This window comes from Mobula birostris, chromosome 3, assembly GCF_030028105.1.
Source record: "Mobula birostris isolate sMobBir1 chromosome 3, sMobBir1.hap1, whole genome shotgun sequence".
NCBI lineage: Eukaryota > Metazoa > Chordata > Chondrichthyes > Myliobatiformes > Myliobatidae > Mobula > Mobula birostris.
Window position 1 is genome coordinate 53971277 of NC_092372.1, and position 23360 is coordinate 53994636.

At 38.4% G+C, this 23360-nt stretch overlaps 2 protein-coding genes across 2 annotated transcripts in view; both read right to left on the reverse strand.

Moving 5' to 3' along the window:
- Positions 1-6715, reverse strand: part of zdhhc2 (zinc finger DHHC-type palmitoyltransferase 2) — a 91643-nt gene extending 84928 nt beyond the window's left edge. The window contains exon 1 of the mRNA XM_072252653.1: positions 6460-6715. Coding sequence (XP_072108754.1) covers positions 6460-6583 — 124 coding nt within the window. The 5' untranslated portion in view covers positions 6584-6715. The remainder of the gene's footprint in view (positions 1-6459) is intronic.
- A 15562-nt stretch (positions 6716-22277) lies between these two features.
- Positions 22278-23360, reverse strand: part of micu3a (mitochondrial calcium uptake family, member 3a) — a 178723-nt gene continuing 177640 nt past the window's right edge. The window contains exon 15 of the transcript XR_011885347.1: positions 22278-22996. The gene's annotated coding sequence lies outside the window, so the exon portion shown is untranslated. The remainder of the gene's footprint in view (positions 22997-23360) is intronic.

A 23360-nucleotide genomic window follows, 5' to 3' on the forward strand; every position in this document is an offset into this window, starting at 1 on the left:
AAATTAGTTTCTTCCAAGATTGAAAAACCAGGATATTCCAAGAGCTATCATCAGAAAAGTTCACAGTGAAAGGCAAAATCTTCACATTGAACAATGTATGGGATGGACCTGCAAGTCCTGAACAGGGAGAATCTTGGAATAAAATTGTTCGATGATATGAGCGAAAGGAAATGTTTATTCACTTTTCTGTCAAGATGGTCAGAAAGCTTGTATTTTAAATCATTTACTGCTCTACAGTTGAGTAGCTATTCACCTTTGAGTTCCACCCCCACCCCCACCCCCATAAAGCAGCTGAAGTGAGGAACTGCACTGGTACACAGCACATTTATGGTACACTGAATCCAATGTTTACCATGCAAATCTCTTGCATGGCAAACATCATAGTTTGCTGCAGGTAATGAAAAATCCAAAAATACACAAGTTGAAAATCTGAAATGTAAACAGAAAATGTTGCCAACATTCAGCTGCTCAGGCAGTATCTGTGGAAAGAAGAGTTAACATTCTTGATCCACAACCCTCCATCAGTTAAAACATTAACTGTGTCTCTTCATGGAGATGCTGCCCAACCCACTGAGCGTCTGCAGTATTTTCGGTTTTTATTTGTTACACATTCATCTTGTTACAAAAAAAGTAAAACAATCACCAATCTGATCCACAAAATAAATTGATAGTTCTTTAGTAACTTAAAAGTGCATGCACTTGAAGACGAGAGAGAGAGAGAGAGAAAGAAAAGATGCTGAAATCTGGAACAAACACAGAATGCTGAAAGAATTTGGCAGGTCAATCAGCAACTGGAGGCAAAAGATGCAGATCAACATTTTGGGCAGAGGCCCTGTATCAGACATGAGAAGGAACAAAAGATTGCCAGTATAATGCTGACACTGTAGAGAGGCCAAACAAAAATAGAACTACACTTCCTATTCAGTTTGGGTAGCTTACAAATTGAATGAATATTGAATTTTCCCGTTTCAGGTAACCAACACCCAGTGCTCTCCTCCGACACCCCCTGCCAACCCACTTTTATTTTTCTTTTGTTCACTCCTCCCAGTTCCATCTGCCCATCATTCCCACCTCACCGGTCTCCACCTTTCCACCTTTCACCTACCAGCCTTCTTCCCCTCCCCTCCCCTCCCCTCCATCACCATATTGTTATACACTGCCAATCTTTCCTGTTTCACTTGTGATGCAGGACCTCAACCTGAAATGTCGACTTTTACTATTTGCCATCACAAATGCCAATTGACCTAAGCTCTTCCAGTTTTCTGTTTTCACACATAAGGCAGAGGAGCAGAATTAAGCCATTAGGCCCATTGAGTCTGCTCTGCTATTCAATCATGGCTGATCCTTTTCTTCTAAAATACGTACAGTCTTCAGGAGTTGTTTAAATAAAGCAGCATCTATGTGTCACAACAGTTTATTTCAGTTTTTAAATAGTTATGCAAAAAAAATAGAACAGGTCCAGAGGTTAAAGTCCTGAACTGGAGCAGGGCCAACATTTCGGCATTAGACAGGATCTAGCTGGGGTTGACTGGATGACTATTTAAAAGCAAAGGAACAGCTGGCAAGTGGAAGGATTTTAAAAGGGTTATTATCAAGAGTCTAGCGGGAGCATGTTCCTGTAAGAGTGAAGAGTAGGCATACCAAGTTCAGGATACCTTGGCTGACAAGAAATATTGAGGCTTTGGTAAGGAAAAGTACATTGTACTTAAGGAGCTAAGTATAAATGAATCCCTCAATAAATATAAAAAGTGGTATGGATAGAGTGGACGGCATTATTTTATTCCCTCAGGGTCAGCGAGTTCAATATGAAAGGGCACAGATACAAGAGAGGAAGGGAGAGATATAAAAGAGAACTTAAAATTAGCTTCTTTACAGAGAATAGCGAGTGCCTGAGATGAGCTGCCAGAGAGAGTGTTCGAAGTGTGTACAATTGCAACATTTAAGAGGCATTTACATAGGAACATGGAGGGGACAGGGTTTCGGGCTGAATGTGGGCAACCAGGACTAGCAGGGAGGATGCTGTGGTAGGTTGGGCCAGAGTTCCGGTTAAGATGGCACGGCCAAACGTGTGCGACAGCTTCCTGCTTGTCAAAAAGCTTAAGAAATCCAACTAAAAATACCTTTGCTGAGGTAAGTTATGTTAAATTATCGCCGCAAACAGTGAAAGGGCGAGGTGAGTTTGGGGAATGAGCTGAGATGGTTTGTTGCAGAATCATTGCAAATGGAGTTCCAATGCCTGTGCAGCTGGCCTGAGAGCGAGGTCGGATCGCCATGGGCGCTGAGCTGATTTGAAGAGCCTGAGAGTGGCTTCAGACTGGGCGCCAAAATCTGGGCCCAGAGCGAGTCACTGGGCAGTGTGGTCTAGGCCTGGAGCCTTTCACTGCAGCAGTGTCTGGGTCCTAGTGTGAGGTACAATATGTTGTTTGGACAATTTAAACACCAGCCCAGATAGCCAGAAAAGATAGGCATCAGTCAGGACAAGAGCTGATTTTGCTCTTTCTCCACGATGGTTATCTCTATGGCACTGAGGCTATGAAGAGTGCCCTGGCTGCTGTGCTCTATGTCTGCTAATATGATGAACTGATAAGCGAGGCTTTGGGCCTAATCTGGGGTTCAGATCTGAAATCTCAATTTTGGTTCGGAATGCTGCTGTTCGCTTAATTATTTTCATGATTTGTGTTTTTTTCTTTAATTAGGTTCCTTTGGGTTTCTTGCTTTGTGGCAACCTGTGAGCAAGCAAATCTCAAAGCTGTATAATTTATACATCCTTTGATAAAAAATGTACTTGAACTTCAGCTCATTTCCGTACTGTAATACTCTGACTCTAATACCAAGTCCCAAAATATTCCAAGCAGTGTCCATAGAACCATAGAACATTACAGCACAGAAACAGGCCTTTTGGCCCTTCTTGGCTATGCCGTAACATTTTTCTGCCTAGTCCCACTGACCTGCACCCGGACCATATCCCTCCATACACCTCTCATCCATGTACTTGTCCAAGTTTTTCTTAAATGTTAAAAGTGAGTCCGCATTTGCCACTTCATCTGGCAGCTTATTCCACACTCCCACCACTCTCTGTGTGAAGCCCCCCCCCAATATTCCCTTTAAACTTTTCCCCCTTCACCCTTAACCAATGTCCTCTGGTTTTTTTTTTTCTCCCCTAGCCTCAGTGGAAAAAGCCTGCTTGCATTCACTCTATCTATACCCATCATAATTTATATACCTCATCAAATCTCCCCTCATTCTTCTACGCTCCAGGGAACAAAGTCCTAACCTATTCAACCTTTCTCTGTAACTCAGTTTCTCAAGCCCCGGTAACATCCTTGTAATCCTTCTCTGCACTCTTTCAACCGTATTAATATCCTTCCTGTAATTTGGTGACCAAAACTGTACACAGTACTCCAGATTCGGCCTCACCAATGCCTTATACAACCACAGCATAACATTCCAACTCTTACATTCAATACTTTGATTTATAAAGGTCAGTGTACCAAAAGCTCTCTTTACAACCCTATCTACCTATGACACCACTTTTAGGGAATTTTGTATCCGTATTCCCAGATCCCTCTGTTCTACTGGACTCCTCAGTGCCTTACCATTAACCGTGTATGTTCTACCTTGGTTTGTCCTTCCAAAGTGCCATACCTCACACTTGTATGTCATTGATGATCTACCAAAGACAAGGGTATGAGTTAAAGATTTGCTTGTACACTACCAAGATGTAACACACACTTGTAAATTTGTAATGTTTTGATACCAGCTGGTACTAACAGCATCCTGATTCTTCTCTAGGGTCTCCTGCGGTTTGTGGAGAATGCAATTTGTGAAGTTCTTTTTATCATCTGATTTTGATGAAACTCATTCTACGTGCCTGTAATCTGCAAGAAATCAATTGCAGGTTTGACCCAAAAGTAATGGACCCCATCTACTGTAACTATTAGGAAAAGGTCAAGCATGCAATGTCCCAAATAGTTATTAATTTTCATCCAGGACTTTAATATATGTAACAAACCATTTTAAGCTTTATTAAAGTTGCAGACATAATTCACTGATTCTTTTTCTGCTTTCAATACCACATTTTTTCCTCAAAGCTTATGACACTACAATAAAAATATATTCACCTTCAGTGCTCCTTGCACAAAACATATCTCCTCAAAATCATAAATGACATTGTTGTGCCTCAAGCAGAAGTTTAACGTATTGCTTGGTTATTGCCAAACCTAAGCTGACATTTCAGTACAGCACTGAAGGGTCTGGTGCTCCTTGGAAAAGTGCCACTTTTTCAGATTATGTATGCCCTCTCCGATAGACGTTTAATATCCTGTGGTAGTGATGAAAGGTGAGCTCAGGAGCCTTCCTGACATCCTGGTCAACATTTACCTGACAACCAACACCAACTGTTGTACAACATAGTGCTGAATATTAAACCTTGCCGTATACAAACTGGTTGTAATGTTTACAACACAGTAGCAGTGACTAGACTTACCATGAAACATTATGCGATGTCCTGAGGCCATAAAAATCACAGACTACATATGCTATTTGTAGCTTTTTGATGAAAAAAACCGTGTTATAGAGCTATTTGTTCAATTTCAAGACTAATGTATTTTGAAATAAGCTAGAAGAATACCCGACTGCAGTGGGTAGCTGCATGTACTACTTTGCCTAGTACTGCATTTTTGCAGTGATCAGTTCAGCCACAAGATGCTGCTACAACTGCACGTCACAATGTAATGCAACAGTGCATTTTTATCAACTCCTCCTTGGGTGCTAGCCTTTATACAAAACAAAATTATCCAGAACAAAAGTTTCTGGATCCTTGTTCAAAACTCAATATATACACATAAAAATCCATTTTTTCTGATACATTATTTATTCCTAAATTGAGTATTTGCAGTTTCTGAACAATAGACTAGCTAGAGTAAATCTGAATCTGCAAACTGCCTAGTTTTATTTGCTAATAAAACTGCCAAGCATGCCACTTCAGAAACAAAAACTTAAAACGTAAATGCTGAAAATAAACAATAAAATTACCAGCTTCATAATATCGCACCATTCTTAAACTAATACATCTCTTCCTTAAGTGCTGTTGAGCCCTTATGGATTGGCAACAGTTTGTTTAATTTCATCCAGCATTCTAAAACTTAGAACAAATCACATACCAACAGTACTCTCAGTTAATAAACATCTCGTTTTATGATACATTAAATGAACATTGTACCTCAGCCATTATTGTGAAACAATATCTACCACAAATAGAGAATACCAAATTAACTATTTAATTTCAGAAGTTATTTTACAATGAGTATATATATTTTCTATAATAATATGACGTATGTATGTAACTTGCATGTCACAAAATATGCATTTGCTACAAAGATGTATTCGTATATAACTTGGCAGACAATGCAAGATTATTGGTTTGGCATCTGGTTCTCACTCTGGATGAGAAGCTTAGTATCTAAGACACTCTAAATGTAGCCTAATTGATCATGAGACAGGCATCGATTTTATTCACCATTCCAACCTGACTATTTTAAGATGCAGTTTTCCAAGTAAAAATCATGTTTACGTTTTGTCTTAGAAACATATACTTATACGGTATTAGCAGCCACTCAACTATCACCGAGTTTTCTTTCAAGTGACAGTATTCTTTTCTTTAGATTGAAGCTCTACATATTGCGTTGGTATCATCTCCAATTTAGTTTAATTCGAAACAAATGTCTATATGGGATTTTACAGTATCCAGAATTGCATCGTTACCCCGCCCAAACTGTCATGATAGCTATACTGTATTAAAACGTGATTAATGAAAATCAGAAAAAAATAACCGATTTTGTTCGTTGATTTCTTTCATGTGTGAATAACAGTAACACAGTTAAAAGAACGTTCTTTGTATCTCGCTTTTGCATCGTTAATTGGGACTTTGTTTTACTCTGCACAGACACCGAATGCAAATGGCACACATTCGTGATCGGTTCTGGGATCTCTGGTCACAACCACTCAAAATGGTGATGTGCCACCGCCTGTTTACAAACAAAACATCGCGGAAAGGGAGAGGCTGGGGAGAAGACAGAGGGGGTGAGAGAGGCTCGGGGGAATTAGAACAGAACGGGGGAGTGGTAGGAATGCGAGCAGAGCGGCGTCTGGGGCGCAGAGTAGGAGAGTCGGGGAAAGCAGGAGGTGAGGTTCGGAGACACACTGGGAGAGCGGGCAAGAGAATCTTGGAAGAAAATCTCGAGCATTTGAGGAGAGCGCTAGATGAGGGGATGAAGTGAGATAAGGGGAGAGCGGGTGGGAGTGCAAGGTGTGGGGACGGACTAGGATTAGGGGTGGGCGACACCTGAGAATGGGTCGGGCGCAGCTGTCTGGCTGGAGTTGAGAGGGTGTAGCACCGCTGGTCGAGGCTGCTCTCGGTATACCAGCGAGACAAGAGGGGCTCCGTCTGGTACAGCTTACCTACACACAGCTGGATGACATAGGCGTAATAGGACCAGCAGGCGATGAGCCCAATGAAGAGGACAGGCACCCAGTACAAGACTCGCTGGCACCTCCTCAGGGTGCGGGACCGCGACGGCGCCATCTTCTCGCAAGAGGGAGCGCAGTTTCTCGCCAATTCGGTGGTGGCGTCCGCTGTGTGCTCCGATTCCGTGAGACTGAGCGCCGGGCCCGGCACCGTGACGCGTGCTTCACACCGCAAAGCGCAAGCGGGGCTTAGCGCTGTCAGCTGGGACCGTAAACTCGGGTGCACCGGACATCACATGGCCAGGGCAGACACAAAATACATTAATTTAACAAGTCTCTCCCTTTTTCAAGTTGTGGAAGCTTCAGCAGTGAACACTGCAAATAAATGATTAAAGTAAGAGCATATTCTCTTAAAAATTGGCAACAATACGGACACATTTCTGATTATTAGAAACAAAATCATGGTTGATAAGTTAATTAGCCACTATTTTTTTCCTGCTTAAGTTTACTGGTGTAGTTGATAAGGCATGCGAGAGGGAGTAGAATCGATGGAATTGCATTGAGAACTGGCTTGGGCTCGAATGCCTCGTTTTACTTTGTAAGAAATTGTGAGAAATAGTATGTCCATAATGGCTTTTTGCAAATGGATGAAGAATATTTATAGCGCTTCACAGAGAAAATCCGCAGGTGTTGGAATTTACAGCACTTATTAATCATTTACCAAGATTATAAATAGTATCATAATAATTCAATGTATAACGTATATATTAGTGTTTGAATATTTAACCACGTGGAGGCAATTTGTTCCTCTGTATACTCCACCATTCTGTGAGATCGTGGTTGACCTTTTAATCTGAAAGTGCGTAGGGGTTGAGTTATGAATTTCTGCTGAAAAACTGTAATAGACCTTGGAGCTATATAGTGATGGGCAAGAAGAACCTCTAATGCATTTGTTCTTTATATTCTTAGTGTATAGCTTTGTGGAACTTGTATGTGCAATAATTATGTGAAGAAAGACTACTGGGACGACCCCTTTTTTATGGATCACAAATTAGTACTTAGCAATTCCAGGATGCAACAATGGATAGTTTTGCTATCCCAGCGTGAATGCATTATTGAGTGTTGTTCATCAAAGCAAACTGTTCTTGCTGCCGTGCTGTCTGGATTCGGACATGGGTCGCCTGATGATTTAATTATCACACTGCAATTTTTAGATGACTATCTTCTTGCAGCTAGTTTATTATTAAAATGAGTATACAGACACATTGAGGATAAACCATCCCAGACGGGTATCTAAATACAGACCTCCTGCCATTCTGAAACAACATTTGAACTGTCAGAGCACAGTAGCTTTTTTAAGTACTCTCGGAAACAACATTCAGGTATGTAAACCTCACATCAATGTGAAAGCCGCCTGCAGGAGTTATGTTTTGGCCAGATAATGACCTCATAGTGATACCCAAAATGACAAGTGGTGTACAGACAAACAGGTAATAGGAAATCTTTTCCTGTAATGGAGGTGTTTGGAAAAAAAAAATAGAGAACATGGGTTTAAGGTAAGGGGAAAATTCTTCTTTCTGAATGATCTTTTAGGAAGATTTTTTTCCTCCACTTGGTGGTTGGAATCTGGAACATGTAGCCTGGGTGGCATGTACTCTATATTTGAAAAAATATCCACCTAAATTGGCAAGACATAAAAAGGACAGGACAAAGGCTGGCTAATGTTGATGAATGGTCAGCATTGAGAAGGTGAGCTAAATGTCTTGTTTCCGTGCTGTACAGTGCTGACTAGAAGAAAAAAAAATGTGCTGTAAATTCTCAATATCTGTGCACACAGGCAGTTAACATTCCTAGTTGTTTGTGTTTTGTCAGAACTAGGAAAATACAACAATCATTTAAATTTTTTAAAAACTGAATCAGTCATGCAGAGTTTTAAAAAAATTAAAATAAATGGGACTAGAAAGGGAAAATCTCAATAAACCAATATATTTTCCAAATTGTATCCAGATCCTCAGAGTATGTTTAACTATTAAATTATCAGTTAGTTTACTTACAAATAAAGGAAGTGAGGATCCAAGAAGAGAAATAATAGAGAAGATTTATTAACAGAATTAGCTTCTAAAGAAACCCATACTGGACAGTCTACACGATTAATATAATATATCCAAAATGTAAGATATTGTATATTAACTGCCCAGTAATAAAACCTAAAATTAGTTAAGGCCAAACCTCCAGACTTTTTAGGTTTTTGAAGATGAGCTTTATTTAAACGAGGACATTTATTTTTCCTTATATCATCATCATCATCAGATGCCATGCCCAGTTTGAGCTTGGACTGCCATGGCCCACACATTCCTGTTTCGGGTCAAGTGGATCAATTCATTGGTATTCATTTCCAGTTCTCTGGCTGCTGCCTCCATCATCATTTGTCTTTGTCTTCCTCTTGCTTTCTTCCCTTCAATCTTTCCCATAATTACCGTGCATTCTAACTCTTCTTTCCTAATCACATATCCAATGAAGTTACATTGCTTTTTCATGTTCTCATACATTATTTCTTTTTCTGTTTGCTCTGTTCATGACATCCACGTTAGATATTCATTTTGTCCATGATATTCTTTACATCCTCCTCAAAAACCACATCTCTGCTGTTACAATTCATTTCCTCATGTTACTAGATATTGTCCAACATTCTGAGCCATATAACATAACTGGATAAATGTAACATTTCAGTACTTTGAGGCAGGTTGTCATGCCTAGTTTAGTATTGGTCAGTATACTCTACATTCTCGTAAAGGTGTCTTTTGCCATCCCTATTCTTCTTTTGATGTCCAAGTTGCACCTGCCATCTGATGTCACCCAGTTTCCTAAGTAGTAAAAGTTCTTTATATAGGAGGATAAAATAGATTCAAGAGAGTCAAAAAAGGATTTAGGAATAAAAATGGGTAAAGCCTGAAAAAGATAATATAAACTTAGGCAGAATATTCATTTTAATAGAATTAATTCATCCAATCAATGATATTGAAAGAGGTGACCAACTTAATAATATCTTTTTTACATGGTTCAATAAAGTAAGAAAGTTTTCTTTAAACAGGTATTTGTAATTCTTAGTGATTGTTACACCCAAATAAGTTGATTCCTTACAATTTTAAAAGGAAGATTAGTATTAATTGGTACAAAATTATTTAAAGGAAATAATTCACTCTTATGTAGGTTCAATTTATATCCTGAAAACTGGCTAAAACGGGAGAGTAAAGAAAATACACAAGGTAACAAAATCTCAACATTGGAGATAAAAAGCAATATATCATCAGCGTAAAGCAAGATTTTTTGGGTGATACCTTTTCTTAAAATACCACAGATATCATTAGATTCTCAAAAAGCAATAGCAAGGGGTTCTAAAGCTAAATCAAAAAGCAAAGGACTCAACGAACAGCCTTGTCTAGTTCCGCAGTGAAGTTTAAATGGTTTGGAATTTTGAAAATTAGGAAGAACTCGAGCAGAAAGAGATAAATAAAGTAATTTAATCCATTGAATAAAATCTGGTCCAAAATTAAAATTTTTTAAGGTTTTATATAAATAATTCCATTCAACCCAATCAAAGGCCTTCTCAGCATCTAAGGATATCACACATTCTGATATCTCCTGAGAAGGAGAGTAAGTAACATTTAATACACGGTGTATATTCAAATGGGAATGTCGGTTTTTAATAAATCCAGTCTGATTGTCAGAAATAAAAGAAGGAAAATATTTTCAATCCTACGGGCCAGAACTTTAGAAAGAATTTTAGTATCTACATAAAATAATAAAATTGCCCTATTGGAAGAGCATTCAGTTGGATCCTTGTTTTTTAGGATAAGCAAGACAGAAGCTTCATAAAAAGATTGAGGCAAACTACCCAATTTGAAAGAATCCAAAAAAAACTAAGTGTAACTGCAGTATAATTAATGAAGAAAAGGCCTTATAAAATTCTCCAGAAAATCCGTCTGGACCCAGAGCCTTCCCCAAGTGTAATGAACGTATAGCCTCGGCTATTTCCTCATAAGAAATGGGTTGATCCATCTATTTGCAATTATCTGCAGAAAGTGCAGGGATATTTAATTGATCTAAAAAATTGTTCATGACAGTATTATCTTTCGGGGAGTCAGAACTATAAAGTTTAGAATAGAATTCTCTAAAGGTATCATTTATTTCAGAGTAATCATTTGTCTTTTTTTGCAAATTTCTTTAATTTGTCGTTTAACTACAGAAGTTTTTAATTGGTTGGCCAATACTTTGCCTGATTTATCTCCGTGAATGTAAAATTGAGTTTTATCTTTAAGAAGTTGAGTTTCAATTGGATATGTTAACAGAAGATCATATTTAGTTTTAACTTCAACACGTCTTTTATATAAAACAAGATCTGGAGCTATAGCATATTTTTGATTTAATTGTTTTAATTGATTGACTAATTCAATTCCTTCTTTATTAGCTTTATTATTAACACTCGCAGTATAAGAAATAATTTGTCCTCTAATACAGGCCTTGAAAGTATCCCATACAATAAGATCAGAAGTCTCTTCCTTTTTGTTCTCTTCAAAAAACAAAATAATATGCTTCTCTAGAAATTTTAAAAATTCCTTATCAGATAACAAAGTTGTATTAAAATGCCAGAATCTGTTGGTTTGAAGAAGACCAGGGAGTTTTAAAGATAAAAATATAGGAGCATGGTGTGAAACAGCAATCTCTTTATATTCACAGGAACAAACTGATGAAATCATTTGACTATCGATTAAAAAAAATAATTAATCCTGGAATATGTGTGATGAACATGGGAAAAGAACGAATATTTCCTATCTAAGGGATGTAGGAAATGCTAAACATCAACTATACCACACTTCAATAAAAAGGATTGAATAAACAAAGCTGATTTATTAAGAGACGCTGGTTTAGAAGATGATTGGTCTAAGATTGGGTCTAGCCAACAGTTAAAATCTCCTGCCATCACCAAAGAATAAAAATTCATATCTGATAAAAATGAAAAAAAGCGTTCAAAGAATCCTGGGTCATCTACATTTGGGGTGCACACATTGCCAAGTACTACTAACTTATCATCTAGTTTTGCTGAGACTATAACAAAACGTCAATTAGTATCAGACAGTACTTTATGTTGGACAAAGAAAAGTGTATTATCTATAAGGATCAAAACTCCTCTGGATTTGGCCTGAAAAGAAGAGTGAAAACAAAGTCCATTCCAATGGCTAAAAAACCATAGATGATCACATTTGCGTATGTGAGTTTTCTGTAGAAAAAAATAGGGACCTTAAATTGCGTAATATAAGCAAAAGAATTATTACATTTAACAGGGTGGTTTAACCTTTTCACGTTAAAACTGAGTAAATTAATAGTTTGCAACAACAGGAATTCTGCAGATGCTGGAAATTCAAGCAACACACATCAAAGTTGCTGGTGAACGCAGCAGGCCAGGCAGCATCTCTAGGAAGAGGTACAGTTGACGTTTCAGGCCGAGACCCTTCGTCAGGACTAACTAAAGGAAGAGCTAGTAAGAGATTTGAGAGGGGGAGGGGGAGATCCAAAATGATAGGAGAAGACAGGAGGGGGAGGGATGGAGCCAAGAGCTGTACAGGTGATTGGCAAAAGGGATATGAGAGGATCATGGGACAGGAGGTCTGGGGAGAAAGACGGAGGGGGGGGAACCAGAGGATGGGCAAGGGGTATAGTCAGAGGGACAGAGGGAGAAAAAGGAGAGTGAGAGAAAGAATGTGTGTATAAAAATAAATAACAGATGGGGTACGAGGGGGAGGTGGGGCATTTTTTATACACACATTCTTTCTCTCACTCTCCTTTTTCTCTCTCTGTCCTTCTGACTATACCCCTTGCCCATCCTCTGGTTCCCCTCCCCACCTTGTCTTTCTCCCCAGACCTCCTGTCCCATGATCCTCTCATATCCCTTTTGCCAATCACCTGTCCAGCTCTTGGCTCCATCTCTCCCCCTCCTGTCTTCTCCTATCATTTTGGATCTCCCCCTCCCCCTCCCACTTCCAAATCTCTTACTAACTCTTCCTTCAGTTAGTCCTGACGAAGGGTCTCGGCCTGAAACGTCGACTGTTCCTCTTCCTAGAGGTGCTGCCTGGCCTGCTGCGTTCACCAGCAACTTTGAAATTAATAGTTTGGTCCATTTTTAATATTATTTAAAGGAAGAGTTAAAATGATGGTTAAAAACCAAGCCATAAACCTTGAGAAATGGTAACCAAGCAACAAGTTGGCTAAAAATTCAAAAACAGCTTTTAGGGAAAAAACCATAACCCCGCCCACCTTCCAAAGAAGGAAAACCGACCAATATAAAGTCGGCATCTACAAACTACTGACAACCCCCCCCCCAAAAAAAAACCTGGTGATCGCTCCAATTAGTTTCAAGGTTATTAAGTTTTTAAAATGTCTGCAGATCACGAAAATCTAGCACCAGAACAAATCTACGATGCTGATCATTGTTATACCTTACATATAAAATTTTAAAGTATCGCTGATGAAAATCTAACACTAGAACAAATCTAGAATGCTCTGTTTTTAAATCTTACTTAAAACCCAAATAAGTAAAATACAAATACAGTGTACTGTAATCTTTTAATCAAAACACGGCATCTTAGGTGGAGACTGGACGCTGTTTGTTGTTGTTTAACAGCTTATTCAGGTGTTCTTCTGATGTTACTGAGCTGCTTTTGTTACCCTGCACATATTATATCTTCATTATATTAATTATATGTCATAATTTTTACTATTAAGTGTGATGAACAAGTGTAAGACAAAGACTGCTTATTGGTAGCATATAAATTCAGAGATGGAAATGATGATGATCCAAAGCTATTTCATTATGTATTCCAAATTTGAAAAATCCAAAACCTAAAGCCCTTTGGCCCCAAGCATTCAGATAAGGGGTACACAACCTGTATACTTTTAGCAAATGTTGGAGTGCAGACAAGTCCAGAAGGATTTCTTCATAGGGTCCTGAAGGAAAATGTAAGTAAACGCTGAAGGGTTGCATTTAATTGTACAAAATTACTTAGGTTTCTGTAAAGTTCCAATAAATTGAAAAATAGCAAATGTAACTCGCTTTTTCAGAAAAAGGAGACATAAACCAGAATAGACTAGTTCACTTAAGTCACCTTGGCAGAATATTAGAAGATACTGAATTATAGTAGGACACTAAATGGAAAGGAAAATTTATTTGGTCAATTTACTGATGTTATCTGGGGGGCAAATAGCATGATGTGAATAAAGAACTGGATGGAGTATCTTCAAAAGGCATTTTATCAAATACCACAAAGGTTATTGTGAAAAATAAAATCTGACGGTCTTGGCCTGGGACAGAAGATAGAAATATGTTCTTGCTGGCAGAATGTAACAAGTAATTTGCCACAGGGGTTGGTGGTGGGCCTCAATTTACAATTTTCACATGACTGGGATGAAGGAACCAAAGAAGTTTAGACAATTTACTGACATAAATGAAAGCAGGAAAGTAAAGGATAGTAGGATGCTACAGAGGAATGTAAGTGGGCAAAGATTTGTCAAGTAGAGTGTAATTGAAGAGAATACGAAATTGACTATTTTCCAAGAAAATATCCAGTCCTGGCAACATTATTGTAAATCTTGTTTGCACTCTTTCAGGGTTAATAGCATCTCTGTTATAATAGAGTAAAAAAAAAGTATTTCTGGTAATTTCTCCCCCCATCCCTCCTTTGTTTCTTCAGACCTCATTCTAGTTACCATCCTAACCCTTCTCTGCTCAGCTGCCCATCACCTCCTTCTTGTTCCCCTCCAACTTCTCTTTTTTCCTTATGGTCCACTGTCCCCTCCTGTTAGATTTCTTCTTCAGCCCTTTACCTCTCCCACTTATCCTTTCCCAGCGTCCCTACCTTCATCCTCACCTGGTCTCATCTATCATCGGCTTGTATTCCTTCCCCTTCTGCCACTTTATTCTGTCTAACTTTCCAGTCATGAAGGATCTCAGCTCAAAATGTCGACTGTTTATTATCCTCCCTGGATGTTGCTTGACTTTTTGAGTTCTTCCAGTATTTTGTGTGTATTGCACGGTATTCCAGATGCAGCCTCCCCAGTATCTTGTATAACTGCTTCATTATGTATCGACTCCCGTAATCAATGCCCTGAATGATGATTGACAGCATGCCAAACACTGCTTTCATCACCTTGTCTATTTGTGATGTCACCTACAAGGAACTATGAACTGGATTCTGCTTTTCTACATTCTCCAGTGCCCTACCTGTGCAATGTGTTGGATGATAGAAGGACCTAGGCCGACATGAGAGCATCCTTCATGATGGTGATCTAATGGAAAGCATTGGGCCCAGACAGGGTACCTGGCCAAATACTAAACACCTGTGTTGATCAACTGGCTGGAGTGTTCATCAACATCTTTAACATCTCATTTTGGCAGTCTGAGGTAGGCTTCAGTTAGACTGGTACCAAAGAGGAATGTGAAAACTTGCCTCAATGACTATCGTCCAATAGCATTTACAGCCATTGTGATGAAGTGCTTTAAAAGGTTTGAGATGAAACACATCACCTCCTACCTGAGATGCAACTTATATCTGCTCCAATTTGCCAAATATCACAACAGGTCAACAGCAGATGTCATGTTATTGGCTCCTTGCTTAACCTGGAACATCTGGACAGCAAAGATACATACACCAGGATGCTCTACATTGACTACAGCTCAGAATTCAATACTATCATCCCCTCAAAACTAATCAATATGTTTTAAGTCCTTAGCCCTAATACCTCCTGGTGCAACTACGTATATATTTAATTTCCTTACTTGCAGACACAGGGTCAGTTCAGATTGGTAACAGCATCTCCTCCACAATCACCATCAACACAGGTGCACCACAAGGCTGTGTCCTTAAACCCTTTACTTATGATTGTGAGGCTAAACACAGCTCCAATGCCATATTTATTTTTGCTAACAACATCAGTCACTGGCTGAATTAAAGGTGGTAACAAGTCAATTTATGGGAGGTAGACTGAAAATGTGGTTGAGTGGTGCCACAACAACAACCTCTCACTCATTATCAACGCCAAAGAGCTGATTATTAACTTCTGAAGGAGGAAACTAGAGGTCCAAGAGTTAGTTCTCATTGGGGGATCAGAGGTGGAGAGGGTCAACTATTTTGAATACTTCGTTTCAGAGGATCTGTCCTGAGTCCAGCTCTTAAGTGCCATTAAAAAGCATAGCAGCACCTCTACTTTCTTAGAAGTTTGTGAAGATTCATGTCATCTAAAACTTTGACAAACTTTATAGATATGCCATGGAAAGTATATTGACTGATTGTATCATTGCCTGATATGGAAACACCAATGCCCTGAAACAGAAAAACCTAGACAAAGGAGTGGATATAGCCTAGTCCATCACAGGTAAAGCCCTCCCCATCATTGAACACATCTACACGGGGTGATGTCGTAAGAAATCACCATCCAGGCCGTGCTCTCTTTTTGCTGCTGCCATCAGGAAGAAGGTTCAGGAGCCTCAGGACCCACACCACCAGGTTCAGAAACAGTTATTACACATCAACCATCGGGTTCTTGAACCAGAGGGGATAACTTCACTGAACTTCACTAGGTCCGTCACTGAACTGTTCCCACAACCTATGGACTTACTCTCAAGGTCTCTTCATCTCATGTTCTCAAAATTTCTTGCTATTTACTTGTTCTTTTTCTTTCTTTTTGTATTTGCACAGTTGTTGTCTTTTGCATATTGATTATTTCTCCGTCCTGTTAGGGGCAGTGTTTCAATGATTCTATTGTTTCTTATATTTACTGTGAAATCCTGCAACAAAATGAACCTCAGGGTTGTGTATGGTGGCATATATGTACTTTGATAATAAATTTACTGAACTTTGATCTTAGAGTCCTAACTATGGAAATTATATCCTGGTGTGACCTCACAAAATGCAACACTTACACCTAGCTAGATTGAGCACCATTTCCAAACCCAGCTGATCAAAATCCCTCTAATTTTTTATAATCTTGGCTGCCTACTATACCACTATTTTAATGTAATCTGTAAACTTACTAACCTTGCCTTGTACAGCCTTATCCAAGTTGTTTTCAGAAATGATAAGCAATGGGCCATACACTCGTCCATGTGGTACACCACTAATCAGAGACCTCCAGTCTGAGAAACAACATTCCATCACCTTCTGCTTCCTATCATCAAGACAACTTTGTATCTATTGTGATATACTACGTCCAGTGCTCCCGATGTGGCCTTCTATATATTGGCGAGACCCGACGCAGACTGGGAGATCATTTCGCTGAACACCTATGCTCTGTCTGCCAGAGAAAGCAGGATCTCTCAGTGGCCACACATTTTAATTCCATGTCCCATTCCCATTCTGATATGTCCATCCATAGCCTCCTCTACTGTAAAGATGAAGCCACACTCAAGTTGGAGGAACAACGCCTTATATTCCGTCTGGGTAGCCTCCAACCTGATGGCATGAACATTGACTTCTCAAACTTCCGCTAATGCCCCACCTCCCCCTCGTACCCCATCTGTTATTTATTTATATACACACATTCTTTCTCTCTCTCTCCTTTTTCTCCCTCTGTCCCTCTCACTATACCCCTTGCCCATCCTCTGGGTTTTTTCCCCCCTCCCCCTTTTCTTTCTCTCTGGGCCTCCTGTCCCATGATCCTCTCATATCCCTTTTGACAATCAACTGTCCAGTTCTTGGCTCCATCCCTCCCCCTCCTGTCTTCTCCTATCATTTTGGATCTCCCCTCCCCCTCTTAAATCTCTTACTAGCTCTTCTTTCAGTTCGTCCTGACGAAGGGTCTCGGCCCGATACGTCGACTGTACCTCTTCCTAGAGATGCCGCCTGGCCTGCTGCGTCCACCAGCAACTTTGATGTGTGTTGCTTGTATCTTATTAGCTAGCTTTCCCTGGATCCCAACTGATCTAAACTGCCAGACTAGTATTTCATGAGGGGCCTTGTTAAGGACTTGCTAAAATCCATATGGATAACATTCACTATTCTGCCCTGATCAATCCTTATGGCTACTTCTTTAAAAAAATGTCTCGCTTATCCTCAAAAAGAATAAGGATCCAATTGAATGCTCTTCCTATGGACCAATTTCTTTACTTAATGTTGATACTAAGATTCTATCTAAAGTTTTGGCCTGTAGGATTGAAAATATTTTACCATCTGTCATTCCTGATAATCAGACTGGACTTATCAAAAATCGATATTCTCATTTTAATATCCATCGTTTATTAAATGTTATCTATTCTTCTTCTAAGGAGATATTGGAATGTGTGGTATCCCTAGACGCTGAGAAGGCTTTTGACAGAGTTGAATGAATTATTTATTTAAAATTTTAAAAAATTCAATTTTGGACCTGATTTCATTCAATGGATTAAATTACTTTATTTAGCTCCCTCCACTAGGGTCATTACTAATTCTCAGGACTCCAAACCATTTAAGCTTCAACGTGGCACCAGACAAGGCTGTCTGTTGAGTCCTTTGCTTTTTGATCTGGCTTTAGAACCCTGAGCCATAGCCTTTTGAGAATCTAATGATATCACTGGTATTTTAAGGAGAGGCACTATCTGCAAGATTTCGCTTTATGCTGATGATCTATTGCTCTTTATTTCTAATGTCGAGACTTTGTTATACCATGCACTTTCTTTACTCTCCTGTTTAGCCAGTTCTCAGGTTATAAACTGAATTTACATAAGAGTGAATTTTTTCCTTTGAATAATTGGATATCAACCAATTCTAACCTTCCTTTTAAAATTGTAAGAAACCAATTTACTAACTCAAGTATACCTGTTTTATCCCAAAATCTTTTTTTGATTCTCTTGATTCTATTATATCATCCTATATATGGAAAAATAAGTGTTCTAGACTAAACAAAATTCATCTTCGGAAAGGTAAAAAGAATGGAGGGCTAGCTTTACCAAACTTTAGGTTTTATTATTGGGCAGTTAATATACGTAATCTTACATTTTGGTTATATTATATTAATCACGAGGATTGTCCGATGTGGGTTTCTTTAGAAGTTAACTCTGTTAATAAATTTTATAGTATTTCTCTTCTTGCATCCTCATTTCCTTTATCCCTGAGTAAGTTAACTAACAATTTGGTAGTTAAACAAACAATGAGAATTTGGGTACAATTCCGAAAATACTTTGGCTTATTGAGATTTTCTCTTTCAAGTCCCATTTTTTCTTAATTATTTTTAAAAATCTTCTATGATCTCTGTGGCTTTTAAAGAATGGGATAGATTAGGTATTAAATGTTTCCAGGACTTGTTTGTGGAGGAAAGTCTCCTTTCGTTTGAGCAACTGTCAGCTAAATATAGCTTACCCAAAACTCACTTTTTTCGATACCTACAAATAAGAGACTTTTTACGGACTCAAATATGTACATTTCCTAAAAGTCCTGATAAGAATCTACTAGATGTAATTTTTAATTTGAAACCTTTTTATAATGGATCTATATCTAATATTTATAACATGTTGCTGGAGATGAGAAGTGTTCCTTCAGACAAAATTAAGTATCTTTGGGAACAAGACTTACAGACTTCAATTTCTGAGGAAACTTGGAATGAAATTTTTAAATTGGTTAACACTTCATCATTATGCGCTCACCACTCTCTCCTACAGTTTAAAGTGGTCCATAGGGCCCACATGATCGAGGACAAGTTGTCTCGCTTTTATTTGGATATATCTCCTTATTGTGATAAATATAATAATGGAGAAGCTTCGCTCATTCATATGTTTTGGACAATCAACTGTCCAGTGAAAACTATTGGAAAGAAGTATTTCAAACCTTCTCAGTACTTTTTAAAGTAAATTTTAAGCCTAATCCTTTGACCGCTTTATTTGGTATTGTTGGAGGAAAGGATATTATTTTGGAGAAATCTGATTTACACATTTTGGCTTTTAGTTCTCTTATGGCTAGGAGGGCGCTCTTGCTTAAATGGAAAGATGCCATCCCGCCCACTCACGTTCAATGGCTGTGTGATGTGATGTCATGTTTAAATTTAGAGAAGATTTGGTGTTCAATTTCTGAATCTAATCAAGACTTTCAAATATTGTGGGGGCCTTTTTTGAACTATTTTTCCAAACCTTTAATTTGCCTTTAAAACACAGACGATGACTAATAATATACTTTTTTTTCATTTTTCTTCTTTACTAAACAGCTTCGGTCTTGGTAGTGGGTTAGATTTTTTTTTCCATTTAATCAATTTACTATATTTCAATATTATGAATTAATCAATTTGTATTGTTACATGCCTCAAGCAGATCTGTGATTTTTCTTGTGAGGATGATGTGATGGTCTTTTGGAGGTCACCTGATGTAATTTTCCCGCTGAGGTGAGGTCACGTGATGACATGTGCACCACGGGTATATAAGGGAAGACCTCAGATGACGCAGTTTAGTTTTTATATTTCCAGCTAGAACGTACTGTCTCCTCGTTTCTGTTGCGTATGTTTTTATGATGCAGTTTCATTTTTAAAACGGTTGTTACGTTCTGTTGCAAGGTACAATAGTGCTGGACTGGAAATTTTTGCTAGACGTGTTGATGTACCTTATTCCAGCAGTAGTACGGGAGAATGAAGACTTTATTGGAGTACAGGACCCGAAGGATTGAGAGGAGTTGGTATCGTTCAGCAGTTTAACAAAGGATCGACCTTATTGAGTCTTCGTTGAAGAAGTAGTGACCTGCATCAAAGATAACTCTTGCCAAAAGAGCAAGGAGCTCATGCGGGATTTGCTCTCTAGAAGAAATTAAGGTCAGTTGTTTTAAACTGTTTATTTCCTGCATTGTGAATCCTTTGGACAGAACCAACAGGAAAGTCGCGTCTATGAAGAAATCCTTCTCCAGAGAAGTCTCTCCCAATTGAACGTATAAATCTGTTGGACTTTCAAATTTACCATTTTAAGAACTATACCTGACTTTACCGCTTTAAGAACTGTTTTCGCATTTAACGCTTTAAGAAACAGTGCCGAGTGATGATTTGTTGAATGGCTGCATAGCGGTTAACTTCAGGTTAAGGTTTTCGTTTGTTTTTTTTAAAATTGTTTATCCGTGTTTAATAAATGTTTGGTTGTTTTTATATAACCTGTCTCGATTGATATTCATTGTTGCCAGTTATGTAAATAGATTAAGGAGTTTGTATGTGCGATTCAGTATAATATATTTGATATATTTCTTTTTTCTTGAACTCTGTATTCTCCTATGCATAAAGCTGCAATCACTATCTACCAGTCCTTGTCTATCCAAATTAGATAGATTCTGTTACTTAGGATGTATATATTGACATAATCATTCATCAATTACTTGTAGTTACAATTTTGCTGTCCAGCTTTATGTAGATATGGTTAACATTGCTTTAACCAGTATATTTTCCTAAATATACACATTTAGGTGTAATTTGAAAGCTAAATAAAAATTAGCTTGCCCTGATGAAGGGTCTCGGCCTGAAACGTCAACTGTACCTCTTCCTAGAGATGCTGCCTGGTCTGCTGCGTTCACCAGTGACTTTGATGTGTGTTGCCTAAAATTTTATACTTTTTTTTCCAAAGCCCATTCCATATATTTTGTTATCCTTTGCAGCACTTTTGAAGTTCCACTCATCTCCACAATTTACACTAACTTTTTATCTGCTTTGTTAGATTTGTGTTCAGATATTCATGGCACTGTCTTGTCAAATGGATTTTTTGGGAAGTTGTTCATTCAATTTAAATTATTATTTTGTAAAACCCCAACTTGTCTAAATTATGAGATTTCCTCACATTACCAAATAATATTTCTGGCCTAGAAATTGTGTGATGTATCATACTTATGCATTGCCTGATAAAAATCTAATCCTGTTAAAATTGCCAAGTTGCTTCTGCATTCTTATAATGGCATGCATATACACATGAAGGTGTCTGGACAAACAAATGTTTCAGCATCAACTATAAAGGCATTTTAAGTAAGAAAATAATCTTTGAACTGAGTAATAAATGATGTTGGACAAGAAAAACAAAATGTTTTTAAATACTGAAAATTTAACAACATGTAAAAACTGCAAATCAAAGCTATTACAAAGGAAAAAACGTTACTTGCATCATAACCAAGTTTTGTACATGAAGTACAGTAAGTACTGTGCAAAATCTTAGGTACCCTAGATTTTTAAAAATGGTTCCAGATGGTATGGCCTCCACAGAACCCTGATCTGAACACCATTGAGGCTGTCTGGGATTACCTGGAGAGAAAGAAGCAAGCAAGACAGCCAAAGTCTGCTAAAAAAAAATGTGGCAATTTCTCCAAGATGCTCAGACAAACTAACTACTGATTTTCTTACAAAACTGCACAGCAGTGTACATTTTTAAATTGATGCAGTTTTAAAGGCAAAGAGCGGTCACACCTAATATTGATTTTATTTATTTTTTTACTGTTTACTGCTCTTTATAGTATTTTTGATTTTCAGAAACTTTTCATTGTTTTGAAAGCATCTTTGCTTTATAGTATTTTTCTTTACATATGCTTAACACTTTTGCACAGTACTGTACTTAATTTACAAGTAACACACATAAAATGCTGGAGGAACTCAGGAGGCCAGACACCATCTACAGAAAAGAGTAAACAGTTGATGTTTCAGGCCGAGACTCTTCATCAGTTCTGATTTGTATTTTACCAGGCAAATAACTTAAACCATTTTTAATAAGCAATATATAAAGGAAATGGTGGTGCTTATTTGATCTGATTCAAATATTCAAGATTCAAAGCACATTTATTATCAAAGAATGTATAAATTATACACCCTGAAATTTGTCTGCTTATAGGCAGCCACAAAGCAAGCGACCCGAAAAACCCAATAAAAAAAGACCAAAAGCCATTGCACAGAGAAAGAGAGAGAGAGAGAAATATACACATCGTGCAAACAACAGAAGCAAGCCAACGGCATCCCGAACCAGACTGAGTCCCAGATCTTCTGCCAGAGCAGCCAGAGTAGGCCCAAAGACTTGGTTCCAGTTCATCACACCAGCAGGGCAGAAACGTACAGCAGCTGAGTCAGTTCACAGCCACGGTGCCACAGTGAAAGGAATTTGCTTGCTCTCACAGGACCGCAAGCAAAATCAGCTTGATCCTCACCTCTGTGTCTGACACTCGGGCTTCAAGTCTATCTGGGCCACCGTTTAAATTGTCCAAACACCGAGTACTGCCACATTCTAGAACCTGGATCCTTGCACCTCATCTGAAGCATTCTCAATCTCAGCAAACTGGCTCGGCTCTTGGAGCAATCCAACCTTACACCAGGTTGGGTGGACGGGCATTGAAATTCTTCCGCATCGACTCCTCTCCAAATCGCTCACTCCATCTCCAACAGTGATACGAGTTCTGTCTGTGACTCCAGCTCAAACACATTGCACCTCGTAATGCCTCAGCATAGCTCATCCTCCAAATCAGCTTCGCCTCCGCCTGCCTCTTTTCTGTCTGTGGCAATAGTTCACCACAATTTTCTTCAGAAAAAATGTTATAAGTAACATTTTAGTCGATTTGATAAATGCACATTGATTAGATCAAATAAATGGGTTAAAAGATGGTATTTTCTCTTTCCTCATAATTGAGGGAAAGCTGCAGTATTTTACCATTGTAGATTTCTAGCATTCTGTGTCACTTTTGTAATTTTAAAATTATGCACATTGTTATTGTTAAGAGATTATAAACTATCACAAGTTTTCTGTGGTTTGGCATGTTTCTCCATTGGTTTTCCTAATAGTAGGTCAGTTTATTCACTCTCAAAAAAGTAGAATACTTTAGTGGATATTGCTGTGATTAGTGATTTCTATTACTTGGTAAATTTCAGCATGGCAGAACATCTGA